General features: G+C 36.1%; 1 protein-coding gene across 3 annotated transcripts in view; it reads right to left on the bottom strand.

Moving 5' to 3' along the window:
* The window catches only part of MACC1 (MET transcriptional regulator MACC1), an 83,049-nt gene that overhangs the window by 22,215 nt on the left and 45,878 nt on the right, over positions 1–14,956 (bottom strand). Inside the window, exons 1-4 of one of the 3 annotated variants that reach the window (XM_054495565.2) lie at positions 9,773–10,321; positions 7,275–7,423; positions 4,762–4,884; positions 1,212–3,253 (exon numbers count right to left, since the gene is read on the bottom strand). In XM_054495565.2, coding sequence (XP_054351540.1) covers positions 1,212–3,253; positions 4,762–4,876 — 2,157 coding nt within the window. In that variant the 5' untranslated portion in view covers positions 4,877–4,884; positions 7,275–7,423; positions 9,773–10,321. Of the gene's footprint in view, positions 1–1,211; positions 3,254–4,761; positions 4,885–7,274; positions 7,424–9,772; positions 10,322–14,956 lie in introns of those variants that run through there. The other 2 variants (XM_054495563.2, XM_054495564.2) reach the window with 2 other exon arrangements.

The following is a 14,956-nucleotide window of genomic DNA, read 5'->3' as shown; positions in this document are numbered from 1 at the left end:
ACACATTACTTTGTTTCATGAAGGCATAGTGGCTTTACGCATGATTTTCAAACCAAAAAATATTCAAATCCCATCTATAAGAATAGGCAACTGTAGGACTTGGGCAAATTGTCTAACTTTCTAAGACTTGGTTTCTTTGATCTATAAGATGAAGATACTAGCTATACTTACCCCATAGAGTTGTTAATGGCTAAATAAGCACTAGAGAAGCATTAACAATCATTATTATTTTTACACTCATGTTTTAACCATTTTTAGAAATATGATCTTCATTTTTTCTTTTTATAAAATATTGAATTTCTACTTTAAAGGTAAAAAGTACTTTGTAATTCTCCACTGAGCCTTCCACTGGGTTGAATACCACACTAAAGAATTTGACCCTCAGAGTCCTATTAAAACATGAGGATTAAGATGAGAATTGCTAATATCATTGTTTAGGCTGTAATGCATTGTATACATAAGAATATTAAATGGCTAAAGGATATTGGTAATACGTTAAAAAAAAGAAACAGCCAGGTGTGGTGGCTCATGGCTGTAATTTCAGCACTTTGGGAGGCCAAGGTGGGAAGACTGCTTGAGGCCAGGAGTTCAAGAGCATCTTGGGCAACATAGTGAGACACCCATCCCTTAAAAAAAAAAAAAAATACCCAGGCATGGTGGCACATGCCTGCAGTCTGAGTTAGTTGGGCAGCTGAGCCCTGGAGGTTGAAGCTGCAGTGAGCTGTGATTGTGCCACTGCACTCCAGCCTGGGCAACAGACCCAGACTTTGTCTCAAAAAAAAAAAAAAAAAGAAAAGAAAAGAAAAAAGAAAAAAATCCCACACACACTGAAAAGTAGTTCTCTAACAATGGCCAAGTTGTCTTTAGTTTGCTTTCATGTTATGGAGCCTCTCTGGTATCTTAAGAGTTGTCTAAATATTTGAGACAGGAAGAGAAGTCGTATCTGAACTGTTAAGCCCAGCACAAACAGAACTTTTTATTTTCTTTTAAAAGATGATCCCGGTTTTTGGGGAAATCACAATTGAATCTCAAGTTTAAGAAACCAGTTTTATGATCATGTAGGAAAAACTATATTTGCTATAAAGTGTCTTTAATGTATTTAAGACTGTTGAATTTTTAAACATTTCTCCCCTCACATGTTTGGTTATAAATATTGTCAAGTTAATACAATTCTCGATGGCAATTCATTACCATGATCAAGCAATACTCACCACAATAAGTTCATATAGAAACTTCCTTGTATTTCTCTCTGTGTGGCAATCTTCCTTTAACTTCTTTATAACATAAGAAACTTTTTCTGATTCTTTGTCTGCGTGAATTTGATCAAAATCTTCCACGGATAGATGTGAGTAACCCAGGACATCAGCTAAAACTTTCCAATCATAAACTTTTTCTGACACCAAGGTTAATACAACTGAGTAGATATAAGTCAATTTTTTTAAAGGCAGGACAATTTGTTCAAGAAGATTTCTGGTTGTAAAGACACTATCTGACATAAACATTACTTGCTCCTTTGAAATCACCTTGACATTTTTGCAGTGTACAAGTCCAATCTTACCTCTGAGGACTCCTACATACCATTCTTTCACTTTGGACTGACCAATAACTTTTACCTTACCTTCCCCGAGGAGAGCTATTGTGTCCCCTTTGAAATATTCAAGGAAGTAATCAATCTTGCTTTGTCTTAGCACTGCCTTCAGGGTTACCCCATAGTTGGTAAAGTTCAATGTTTTATCTTGAAATGTAGGATATTTAACAAGAATTTTTGGTGATAAAGGAGCAGACTTGATTTCCTCCTTCTTCTGCAAATAGCCTGGCAGATTCGAGAGTCTTTTTAGGTTTGGGGTTGGATCAGGAGTAGTGATACAGAACTGTGCAACTGGTTCACCATTGGGAAGCTCCACCTGAACACAAAAATCAAACAAGTGCATCTCTCTGTGCTCAACTAAAGAAAATAAAAATTGTTGATGAACTACTTCACCTGCTTCCAACTGCTTTTGTTTAATTTCTTTCCTTTCTCCTTCTGTCTTTACTTCAAAATCAGGATCACAGGAAAAAATAGAAATACTTAAATCTTGTGGCTTGTCAAGTAAAAATGACTGTTTCCCCCAGAGCTGAAACACAACTGGAGATATGTTTTTTCCACACTTCTTAATATCAGAAATTGTAAGCTGTCCTGGCATATAATTATGTCCACAAACTGTTAAAACAACAGTAAAACTGGGATGGATATATTTGGGTCCATAAATTCCAATTGAGGTGGTTTTGTGGATATAATCCCAAATGGTGGCAGCTGGTGACTGAAGAGCTTTAGCTTGTGCAGCAACCACTAGATACATTACCTGACTCAAGTCAATTAGCTTGACTTGGATGGTGTCTTTATAAATGTAGCAGTTGCTTAAAATTTTAAAAGGGCCTTCTTTACCCAAGCTGTGTAAACATACCATTTCTGTCATGACTTGGCTGAAAGGATCCTTTCTTACTTCAGCCCCAATTTTCATCTCCAGCAAAAGGGCTTCCATTGTATTGAGGTTGCCTAACATGATTTCCAACAACGGGCTCACAGTGCATGAAAGATCATGGTTAAGCATGTGTGGTGGATCAAGGAAAGCCCTTAGAGACACCTCTTGGAATTCCCCCACAGCCACATGACCTTGGGGCACATGAACAGTGATGTCTGATTCAGGTAATTGTACTGACCCTCCTTGATGGTTTACTTTGCAAGCTATGGTGACCTCAGCAAGTTGTGTCTGGGCCCATCCAGGGCTCTGACTAATTGTATTCAAGTCAAGACAGGAGCGGGCCAGCTGGCGTTGACTTAACCAAGCCATTTTATAAGCCTCTCGATCATTTTTAAGCCACTCTAAGTCGTGTAGTAGGATCTGGTCAGAGTTATGTATACTCTGATGGGCATGTGCTGTGTCGTCTAAAATGTCCAGAAGTTCTGAAACACTTTTAGATCTTCCAGATTTTCTTGAGGAAGACTGCCTAAGTAACTGATGCACATCAAGTTCATCACCGGAGGAATCAAAAGAATTTCCATTTTCTATTTCTCTAAAGAAAAGAAGAGGATCTTCCTTTAAGATGGAAATATTATTTCTCTTCCTATTATTTCTTAGTTGAGTTATGTCATCCAAAAATGGGTTAGAAGCAGACAGTTGATTCCAGAATGGATTTGTAACTTTGGAAGCATTATTACCATGAAGGGTGAAAGCATCTGGCCAATTGTGAAGCAAGTCTGGGTCCTGGCATTCTTGTTATTTAAGGAAAGACAAAGCAAAACAAAGATAAGGTGGCATTGAGAGTTATAATCAAGATTAATTTTTCCCATAGCTTAAAAATTCAGGACTTACTTTTCATTTTTCTTTCTGATCTCTAGTCTACTAGCTAACATAAACTCAATGTTAAATTTGCTCAAATTTATATGTAATGAGAAAAGAATATTTTTTCTACCAGGTTATTTTTTGAACATATGTAATGTTATTTTAAGACATCATGATTTATAAACTAAACAAATAAATATTTAATATGATATAATAATATATTTAACACATTTTCTTGAAAATGACTCAGACTAGCATGTGCTTATGCTTTATTATTTTATGTATCATGTTTACAAAAGCAAATTTCTGGTCAAATAGAATAAAACAGTTATTCAATTATCCATATTTTTCTAAACATTGAATTGTTGGTCTCATTACATTCAGAATATTAATTTAATATTTTCCTTTTCAGATAATGTTGAATATGTAGAAAATATCAAATACATCTGTTAACATTTAAAATAATGTTTAAAACAATATGCTAAATTAGAAAGTCATTAATTTATTAGATAATTCTATAACTTTGTATTGAAAAATGTTAATAACATTAACATTTTTCAGGAAAAGGAATTCATAAAATGAACATTGAAAATTTAGACCACCATTGGTTTTATTGATCAAAGGAATACATTGCACTCCAGCTTGCAATGGCAAATAATAATTTTACCACTAGAAATTGAAGCATTATTACTTTGGAAAGTAAGTGTCTTAAGAATTTGTAACATTAAAATATTTACATTTCTATTTTAAGAATTTCTAGATATCTCACAACATTGACGCCATTTTTTGTTTGTGTAGAGCAACTCATACTTGGTCATTTCTTAGTAAATAATTATAAAGACTCTAGACTTTGTGAAGCTAGTGCTGCTTTCAGAGACAGGCAGAATAGCCAACCAAATTTTCAGAAGATCTATTGAAAAAATAATTCAAGCAAACTGTCAGAATTTCTTTTGTTTAATATACGTAGAAACATTATCTTGATTGAAATATTTTTAAGTGTTATATGCTAAAAATTAGAAGATGGATTTTGAAAAATAAAGGTGGCATTTCTCTTACATTCACACTTTTCTTTAATACAGTTAACCCTAACTCTCTTAAAACTTACTTTTCCTCTGAGGATCAGGTTAATTTTTTGATGCTCCATGAAGATTTCCTAGGTCAATCAACCTTCAGAGAGCCTTTTTACCCCCAAATTCATTATAGTTATTGCATATAACACTCATTTATTAACAACATTTTTCCTTTTTATAATATTTGTCATAATCTGTTGGCTGTGCTATTTTATTTTGCACATCTTTTTAACTATTTCTATGATAAAAACAAGATTTTATAATTCTTTTCATCTTCCAGCATTTTCAGACGTAGACCTTCAACAATTATTGGTGATGAATTTCATGTACTTACATGGACAAATCACAACAGTTATAAATTCCCATACCTGTAATATTGCAACTTTTTGAGAGTTTTCCAGCTTCCATGTCAACCAAATTTGCTTCAGACCTACTTTGTGCAATTCTTCCTGACCAAAAATATTTTCTTTCAGTGATTAGCATTTTTCCACCTACAAAGTAAATAGATAAGTATTTTCTGTAAGCATACATATACATGCTGGCAGAGAAAATAAACTCAAAGACATCATATGCATTTCTGTAAAGAACTGCATGTGAAAATCCTCTATATAAATCTTCTACTCCTGGTAGGATACTCGACTAGATATACTAAAATATGTATTAGCACTCCACTAAAAAATGATCAAATTCCAGATTAATACCAATAACCAAATCTTGAAATGTATTACTGATCCCATATAAAAGTAATTAATGAGAATTCCAAGGACGACAACAACAAAAAAATAGTAAGTTGAAAACTAAGTAAATAAACATTTCCTGTTTGGTGATTGGAGGGCTAAATATCACAAACTAAAAATTTTCCCCTAAATCCTCGTATACATTCGATGCAGTTCCATGAAAAATTGCATGTAAATATATATGTGTATTTGTTACTTCTTTTTTAATAGTTAAAATTTTATTTATTTCTTAATGGATAAAATTGTATGTATTTATTGCATAGAGCATATTGTTTTGAAGCATGTTGTTTAACAACACATAACAGCAGCAATAACTTCTTAAGCTATTTTAATATTTACATAGAAAAGCAAAGAGCTAATACTCAAGATAATCCAGAAGAAGAGCATGACAGAAGTAACGTGCACTACCTATCAGATATCAGCATTTATTATAAATAGGCTCTAAGTAAGACAACATGGAAGTGGAACATAAATAGATGAAGGACACAGAATAGAGATCTCAGAACCAGACCCACCCTTATATGAAGGATTGATACTTGGCACAGGTGGCCATACAGAGTGGTGTGGAAATGGTGGATTATTCATTAAACAGTGATGTTGCCATTTGTTGTGCATGCTAAAAAAAAATTACATTGATCACTATCTCATCCCATGCACAGAAAATAAATGCCAAGGGATTAAAAAACCTAAAAGTGAAAACAAAACCTTTAAAATTTGAAAGATAGTCTAGAGATCATCTTTATGTTTTCTGGGAAGGAGAGAATTTCTTAAACAAGGCACACACACTTATGCAATATGCAAATCCTACAAAATAAAACCACACATTAGAATAAGATATCCTATATATCAAAGGACATCAGTAAAAACACAAGCCAAAACTAGGACAATTTATTTTCATTGCACATGACTGAAAAAGGAAAAATAATTGGATTCCAAAATATATCAAAGATTCCCAAAAATCAATAAACAAAATAAAACAACACTATAGAAATTTTTGAAAAAATTCTCTAAATGAACATTTCTCAAAAAATGGAAACACAAATGGTCCCTAGATATATGGAAATATGATCAAGCTCACTGGTAATTAGGAAAACGCAAAATGAAACCCCAAGAAACACAATTTTTACCTACAAAATTTGCAAACATTTTAGTCTAGCAACACCAATTATTGACAAATATGTGCAACAAAGGGAAAGCCTATATACTTGTCGTGGAAGTTTCAATATGTGTAACCACTTGGAAGTTAATCTGACATTGTCTAGGAAATATGCTTACAGCCTAGTACCCAACAATTCCAATCCCAGTTATTTGTTTTAGTGAAAACTCTGCAGATGTGCATCAAAGAGATATACATGAATATTCATTATATTATCAAGAAAACTGAAATCCCTAGGATATTCCCCAGAATATCCTTTGCCATATAAGTGGATAAATAAATTGTGGCATATTAACACAATGAAGTATCATACAACTATTGACACAGATGAATCACAACTAAAAGTATGAACACATACTAGTAGTCAATATCTCATGTCTGGGACTCAGCCCTCTTTACATATATAATTTCTCTTCATCCCATGACAACACTGAAAAATAGGTATTATAAATATGACTTTCAGAGTCTCAGCAATAGAACGTAACTAAACCACAAGATCGATTAGCAAGTGAGCCACTGACCAGAGTTACTTGTTCATGTTATAACTACTACATGCAGCCCATAACTTAGGACGCCACATACCCTATGTCAGACTCAAGATTCCCAATGTACCTTCTGAGACTGTCCCACCTTCCAGTTCACATTTCCAGTTATTTTTTAAATTATCATTATTTATTTATTTATTTAGAGATGAAGTCTCGCTATATCGCCCAGGCTGGAGTACAGTGGTGTGATCTCAGCTCACTGTAAACTCTACTTCCTAGGTTCAAGTGATTCTCATGCCTGAGCCTCCAGAGTAGCTGGGATTACAGGCGCCCACCACCAGTCCTGTCTAATGTTTGTATTTTTAGTAGAGACAGCGTTTCGCCATGTTGGCCAGGCTGGTCTCGAACTCCTGACCTCAGGTGATTTGCCCACCTTGGCCTCCCAAAGTGCTGAGATTGCAGGCATGAGCCACCACACCCAGCCCAGTTACTTTAAACCTTACTTTTTGTTCTCCTTTGTGTGTGTTGACCACATCTCCTTCACCTGTGACCCCTCCTTCTTTTTTGTTATACTCTTCTTTCTAGTTCTTGACTTTTTTTCTTTTCAAGTAGTTTATTTTATTTTTTACAGAATCCAGAAGTCTTTTCTGATCTATAAAAATGAAAGAAAAAATTAAAACAAGATGGAAAAGAGGGAAAAGGAATAAAAGAAAAAGAAAAGGAAAAGGAGGGAAGCATGTGTTTCCAGGCATGATAATTAAATAAATCCAAAAATTGTCTCATAAGGTGGTATGCTTAAAAAAATCCAATGTTGCAATAACAATTTCTTTCCCTGATTGGGGAAACTACATCGAAAAAATGGGCAAAACGTTGAATTATGCAATATTCAAATTGCACGGAAACCTCAAATTTCCTGGCAGAACTTCCAAATGCTGTGGTTGATTTTACCAAATATAATGTCCAAAATTAAAAGTTTTTAGCACAGAATAAGTAGCCAAAACTTTGAGGTAGAAAAGCTGAGCTCAAGTTCCTCAGCAAAATGTAACAAACTAAATTAAAATGAGGAACAAATGTCTAAATGGAAAAATATTTTCGAAAAGATAAAATATATTCTTAAAAAATCAACTTAGTAAACTACCTAAACTCTTTTATTTTTTATGAGGAAAGAGCAAAATGAGCAATATGTACTGAGGATTTCTTTGAGGCAAATAATCATTGATATGAAAAATAGTTATAACCAAATGGAATGTAGGTAGAAGTCCTCAACCACATAAAAACCAGGAATGATGCCTTATGCAGCTATGACCTTGAAGGATCATAACTTCTCAGAAACAAAGGCACCAAATGGTCATTAGCTGAGATTCTTTGTGGATTATCCTTATTCTCCAGTCACTCAAGCAGGTCTTCGCTGTCCTTCAAGGTAGTTGTTCCAAATCTCAGTGGCACCAGGATCACTTGGAAGGCTTAATCAAACAACCCTTTGGAACCATCCCAGTGTTTCTAATCCAGAAGGTCTGGGACTGTGCACAAGAATTTTATTTCTAACAAAGCTGTCAAATGATGCTGATCCTGTGGTTCGGTTCCAAGGGGCACATGTTGAGAACCACATTCTGAAAGCCATTCTAAAAGCTCCTTCCCTAGCCAAATGGTTTCCCTAGCCACTCTCACTATCCCCCAACAAATCCTCTCTCTCATAATCTTTCTCTACACAAACACATCCCTCCATCCCTCACAGTACCATCCTAAATCTAAATTTTTTTCTATGAATCCAAGGAGAGGTGGTATAGGGGGAAAAAAAAATCCTTGACTGGAAGGACAAAGATCTGCCTGGACGATGGCATTGCTTGTTTACACAGGGTGCAAATCACATTAGCCACATTTAGCATTTCCCTATGTTTTATTCCAATTAAACCCCATATTCAATGACAATTGCTGCCCAAAACAGGACTTTTTTTTTTTTTTTTTACTTTGTCTAGAGAAACATGAGTCAGTCTTTGTTGGAATGAGTAAATGAGAATAGAGTACTCTAGTATTCATTTAATTTGGGACACGGTTTTTCAATATGCCTTTTAAAAACACTTATGCTGATTTTGCATGATCCATTACTTTTTTCCTTAAGAAACCAACTAAGTTTTGCCCTTATTTATTTTACTATTTAAACTAGGCCCTAAGCAACTAGAAACATTTACCAAATGTACAACTTAGCAAAAAAGTCAGAAGATATTTTTTGTGAGGGTAAGGGGTGGGGAGCAATGCAGTGTTTGGAATAAGTAACCAAGAAAACAATACACTTAAAAGAATTATTTCTTTAAAACGTGTCCTTTGAATTGTTTATGGTAGTAATTACATAGTGAAAATTGCCAGTGTTAGCCAGCTGGCAGGTTCAAAGTATTTTCCAATTAGTCCTTGAATACCTGAAACCTCGATGATTTCCATGAATTTGTACTGTATTTAACTCTTGATCTATGTGATAATAAAACCATGTCCATGTAGGCTATAACTCTTATAGGTGACTGCAAATACTAAAATATCAGGAGAGCAACTGCTGGACTAGTAGACTTTTCCTTCACCCGCCAAATGCCAAACCTGCCCAAGTAACATTGTATTACTTGTAAATGCAACCAGTATTTTTTTAAAAAGGCCCACAAAGGAATCATAATCAGCTGATGATACACACCTGGTATGATTTTATTGGACATTACCATGCTGTGAGTGGCCTTACTTGATCTTACCCTAGGGCAACTTCTGATGGACTAGTGGCACTCTCTGATTGGTAATTTTTAATAATATACACCATACACAAGCACACTTTCTCCCAGTTATTAAATACTTCGAGTGTTGCAGCTGATTATTCTGACCAAATATTTAAAAGACCTGACAGGGCAAATGTCAGCAGTTACTTTTCCCCAAGGCAAAGAGTTTCAGAAGATTCTCCAGGGAAGGGAGCAGGCCCCCCAGTGCATTAAGCAGTATTAGAAATCCATAATAATTTCTATGATACCTCCAATCCTCGGAACTCAAAACATTTCATCAATACATCATCTTGTTAATATCACCAGGTCAAGATGTCTATCACTTCTTTCTATCTTATTATCTTTCCATCACTGGCAGAACTGAAGTTCAGGAAAATCATAATTGTGCAGCATAACATCATATTAGTGAGAGTAATCAGGGATATAAAAACAGTAGATCAGAAACTGTTTGATGTGCAGTTTAGTGATGTAGTCAAGGAACATTTCCAGAAACCTAGAACTGGAAGAAAAGGTATAAAGGATTCTCTGAACAGATACACAAAAGGAATATCTTGGGCCTGTAAAAAATAAAAAAGATAAAAGATAATCATAAGAGCTATTATTTATTATTTATTTGGAGCTTGCCACACTTCTGGTATCATGCATGGCTTTTCTTGTTTACTTGCAACAATTCTAGAAAGTTGGCTCTACCATCATCCTTATTTTTTTTTTTTAAATCTTGCTCTGTCGCCCAGGCTGGAGTGCAGTGGTGCTATCTCAGCTCACTGCAACCTCCACCTCCTGGGTTCAAGCAATTCTCCTACCTCAGCCTCCTGAGTAGCCTGGACTACAGGCGCACACCACCATGCCCAGCTAATTTTTTGTATTTTAGGAGAGGTGGGGTTTCACCATGTTTCCCAGGCTGGTCTCGAACTCCTGAGCTCAGGCAATCTGCCTGCCTCGGCCTCCCAAAGTGCTAGGATTACAGGCATGAGCCACTACGCCCGGCCTCCATTATCCTCATTTTAAAGGTAGGGAAATAAGTCTTAGGGACATTATATGCCCAAGATTATAAAGCTACTAAGTAGCAAACCAATCTTTGAACTTAAGGATACTAGATACTAGCAAACACATTTTTCAACTCTACACAACACTTTCTACCTATAGATTAAAACTTCTCTTCCAGAGGAAGTGAAATTTGAGACTATACCCTGGGCCCGTTGCTGGAGAGTAGTATCAAGCCGTGATGTTGATCCCAGAAGATCTCCAAGTTCACAGCAGGACCTGCATCATGGGTACGTGACCTGTGCAACAACACAGAGCCCCACTCTCAGATAGGCCCCATGCTTAGTGTAATGCTCTGCCACTGCCATCTTGAAATACCTAATATGTTTTGAACAAGAGGCCCCATATTTTCATTTTTCACTGGTGCTGCAAATTATGTAGCTGGTCCTGGTTCACAGAGTTGGCAACCTTTATTCTTCAGACCCCGAGAAACGACTAAAATTACAAGGGGCCATGAAGAAAGGAGAAAAGCATTATTTCGGATGAAGAATGCTCATTTTACAGATGATGAAGCCAAGCTGCAGAGCGGTTGATAGATATTTGTCTTTTTTATTTGAGTTCCCTACGGTATGTTCATTTTACACGTGCGTGTGCACGCACATACCCACAACACATATGCCCTTCCTTTGCTTAAAAATATTTTGAGAGATTTACAAATAGATAACACAATGAGTTTAAACAACAAGTAAGTGTATATTATTCTTCAGTAAAAAAAAATTTAAAAACAAAATAAGTGAATAAGTAAGGGTGACATTTGCAGGAAGTTGGTAGGACAACTTCAAATAAAAGCAACTTCACAAACATCATGCTGTAAATTCCAGTATACCTACTAGCAATAGCCCACACATTTGGCTCTCCACTTTCTGAAAGTGACCAAAATAAGGCAAATATGATTAGTTACAAGCTTCACAGTGATCATAGGATACAAAGAAGCCACTTAACAGCAGCACCAGCAATACCCGGAATAAAGAGGGGTGAAGAGGAGCATGTAACTACTGGGGACAACATCCTCGGTCCCGCCTTTTACAGTATGTTCAACAGTAAATCTCTTTAATGGAACTCTTTCTTAATGTGTTTTGATGTTATCTCACCCAAAGGCAATTCTGTCAAGTCAGGTGGAGAAGAGTGGGCCCAGCTAGACAGCTATCTGCCTCCCTATTCTAAGACAAGCACACATGTCAGGTTACAATCCCAAAAGGACAGGACCTAGTCCAGTAAAGCCCACTATACTTGGTTCCTCTCAACAGAGTTTCCCTTTCCACTTTTCAAGTCAGAGCTGACTGAGACGTTCTAGGCCTAAGATCCAGAGCAGCTTTTTCTCTTGAAGACCCAAACAATTCACAAAGTTAAAGATGGGAGTCACGCTCGCTTGTGAAAATTGAGATGAGTACATTTGAGATGACAATTGAGATGAGTAGCTAAAATGTAGCCTGAGCAGATAATCATTCTACCTCTGCATGCTGTGCCATGATATGGACTGCAGTTTTCCTCAGAAACAGTTTTGTTACTGCTCCCACACAAGAGCATACATTTCCAACTTTCAAGGCCATAGAGCAAAGCTGTAGTACTTTCATTGTGAAAAACATTTAATGAGTTCTTTTACCTAATCCCCACTGTTGCCATAAAATATTCCCAGTGATATATCTCTCAGGTTTGACTTTAAGCAATAGATGTTTCAAGCAAACTCTGAGAAATAAATTAGCTACAAATCTTGTCCCTGGGATTGGACAAGTTTAATTATTGCAAAAGTAGTTGCATATGACTTTGTGTAGTTATGGACCTGCAGTCATTTTTCTTTCCTGTACCCTTCAATGCAAAAGACGTTTTCTGGGTTGTATTTTTCAAAAGGTATAAAGATCAACCCCCAATTCAGAAGGGGTGGACAAGAGGGGGGTTTATAGTGTGGCTAATAAAGCTGTAACTGTAGGGTCCTCACTTGCATGGTCTTTTCTAGCGAACTGAGCCAAATTCTGTATTTGTTTTCTCTGCAAAGCTCCACTGCTTCCTAGAACACTTGACAGTAAATCAGGAGACCTCACTGGTTGTCATCAATCAGCAATGTCTTTCCTTTCTTTTATGTAAATGCATTTTTGTAAATGCATTTTTTGTAAAGTAAAAAGAATATAGGCTTTGGAGTTAGAATTCTCTGGTTACAGTCCTTCTAGTACAAACTTGGAAAAGTTACTAAACATTTCTGGAACTCTACTTATCATCTGTAAAAAACGAAAATAAAATAGATAATAATTAGTATTACTATCAACATATAATAACCTCACATGCTGTTCATAAGGATCAAATGAAGTACTGTAAAAAAGTGGCACAAGAGGACCCCTTGCTTTTCCTCTGGTCTCTCCTTCCTGATTATTCCAGTGCATATAGAAATAACTTTGCCAACTGGGCCCATTCCAGAATCTTCTCATCTCAATCAGACGGCTTGAGACTCCAATCTCTGATAGCTTACAAGTTGTGTCTTGGGACCCTGTATCCTATTCTTCAACCTTCATAGAAAATTTTACCATTGCCATGATTCCTGCCAAAAGAGTGACTGGACTCATCACAGCAGAGGCACTGGAGTGCAACAGAAAGAATGCAGTCTTTGAAAACAGACAGACATAACTTCAGACCAATGCTTAGAAATGAATTCACTGGTCTTAGCACCATTTTCTAATCTACAAAATGAGGATAAAATATTGTCTTCAAAAAGTGGTTACAATGATATGTGAAATATATCTCAATAAAGCTTTTTAAAAAAATTGTTGTAAATATTAAATTAAATAACTTAAATCCCCAATGAACATCAGTTGCTGCTTAAAATGATAATTCTTCTGTTTTTCACTTTTGTGCCAATTCTGTTGCTCTTAGCCAATGTAATGAGTGGTTACTGACAAAGATATGTAAAGAATATTGGAAAAGAGGAAACAGAATAAACACTGTGAAAGTTTGTCATTTTAGCTTAATAGATTATTAAACTTAACAATACTTTTCACCTCTCTGAAGGGGATAATGTAAAAATTATTGTATCATTTAAAATTAGATTTGTATTAGTACTTTTGCAGTAAAATCAAATATTTTTAGCCAACACTTTCTCAGTTGTTACTGTATGGAATTAATTGTAAGATTCCCAGCATTCTTTGCCAAGAGAAAAACACTCTGACATTTTGTGCATACCCACAGTTTTCCTTGGTTTGAACTTCAAACACGATGTGAATCATTTGCCTATCATCTGACAAGGCTACCTACTTGAAAGAGAATAAACATGAATCTTTGGTCACTGTTAAGTGAAAACAGAATGTTTATGCACTAACGTTTGCTATGAGAAAGAGCCTATGAATAAAATTTGGTAGAATGGGCAAGATTAAAGAGAGACTCATTACACCACACCATCCAATTCATACAGCAGGAATTTCCCTTAAATTCTCAACAATTGTTTACATCTAGTTTTTAAAGTTTCAGGGAATCGCAGTGTTTCTATTTGTTATTTTTGTAAACAGAACGGTGTGCAACAGTATGAACTCTTTGTCAAAGCACTGACTTGAAAATACTGATGTGCATACATGTGTGCATATATCTATTCAGAAATATAGACAGCTAATAGAGAAAGATGGATATTGATATAGACATATATATGATTCAGCTGAACAAAAATATTTTTTGTTATTATTAATGCTCCACTGCTTTCTGATTACTAGAAACTGGAAGATTATTTTATTTTCTATTTTTTTTTTGAGGAGGAGTCTTGCTCTGTCGCCCAGGCTGGAGTGCAGTGGCGCTATCTTGGCTCACTGCAAGCTCCACCTCCTGGGTTCACACCATTTCCCTGCCTCAGCCTCCCGAGTAGCTGGCACTACAGGAGCCTGCCACCACGCCTGGCTAATTTTTTTTTGTATTTTTAGTAGAGATGGGGTTTCACCGTGTTAGCCAGGATGGTCTCAATCTCCTGACCTCGTGATCCGCCTGCCTCAGCCTCCCAAAGTGCTGGAATTACAGGCATGAGCCACCACGCCCGGCTGATTATTTTCTTTCTTAGAGACAATTATTATCTTTTTTTTTTTTTTTTTGAGTTGGAGTCTCGCTCTGTTGCCCAGGTTGGAGTGCAGTGGTGTGATCTCAGCTTGCTGCAACCTCCACCTCCCAGGTTCAAGCAATTCTTCTGCCTCAGCCTCCCATGTAGCTGGGATTACAGGTGCCCATCATCACGCCCAGCTAATTTTTGTATTTTTAGTAGAGACGGGGTTTCACCATATTGGCCAAGCTGGTCTCGAACTCCCGACCTCAGGTGATCTGCCCACCTTGGCCTCACAGAGACAATTACATCTTCAAAATTTCACTTATTTCAACACAGTGTCAAGTAGTGATGTGAGTTACAAGAAGTATGGAGGAAAAAGCTG

Source organism: Pongo pygmaeus, chromosome 6 (genome assembly GCF_028885625.2).
Source record: "Pongo pygmaeus isolate AG05252 chromosome 6, NHGRI_mPonPyg2-v2.0_pri, whole genome shotgun sequence".
Lineage (NCBI taxonomy): Eukaryota > Metazoa > Chordata > Mammalia > Primates > Hominidae > Pongo > Pongo pygmaeus.
This window is presented reverse-complemented; position numbering and strand designations above follow the sequence as displayed.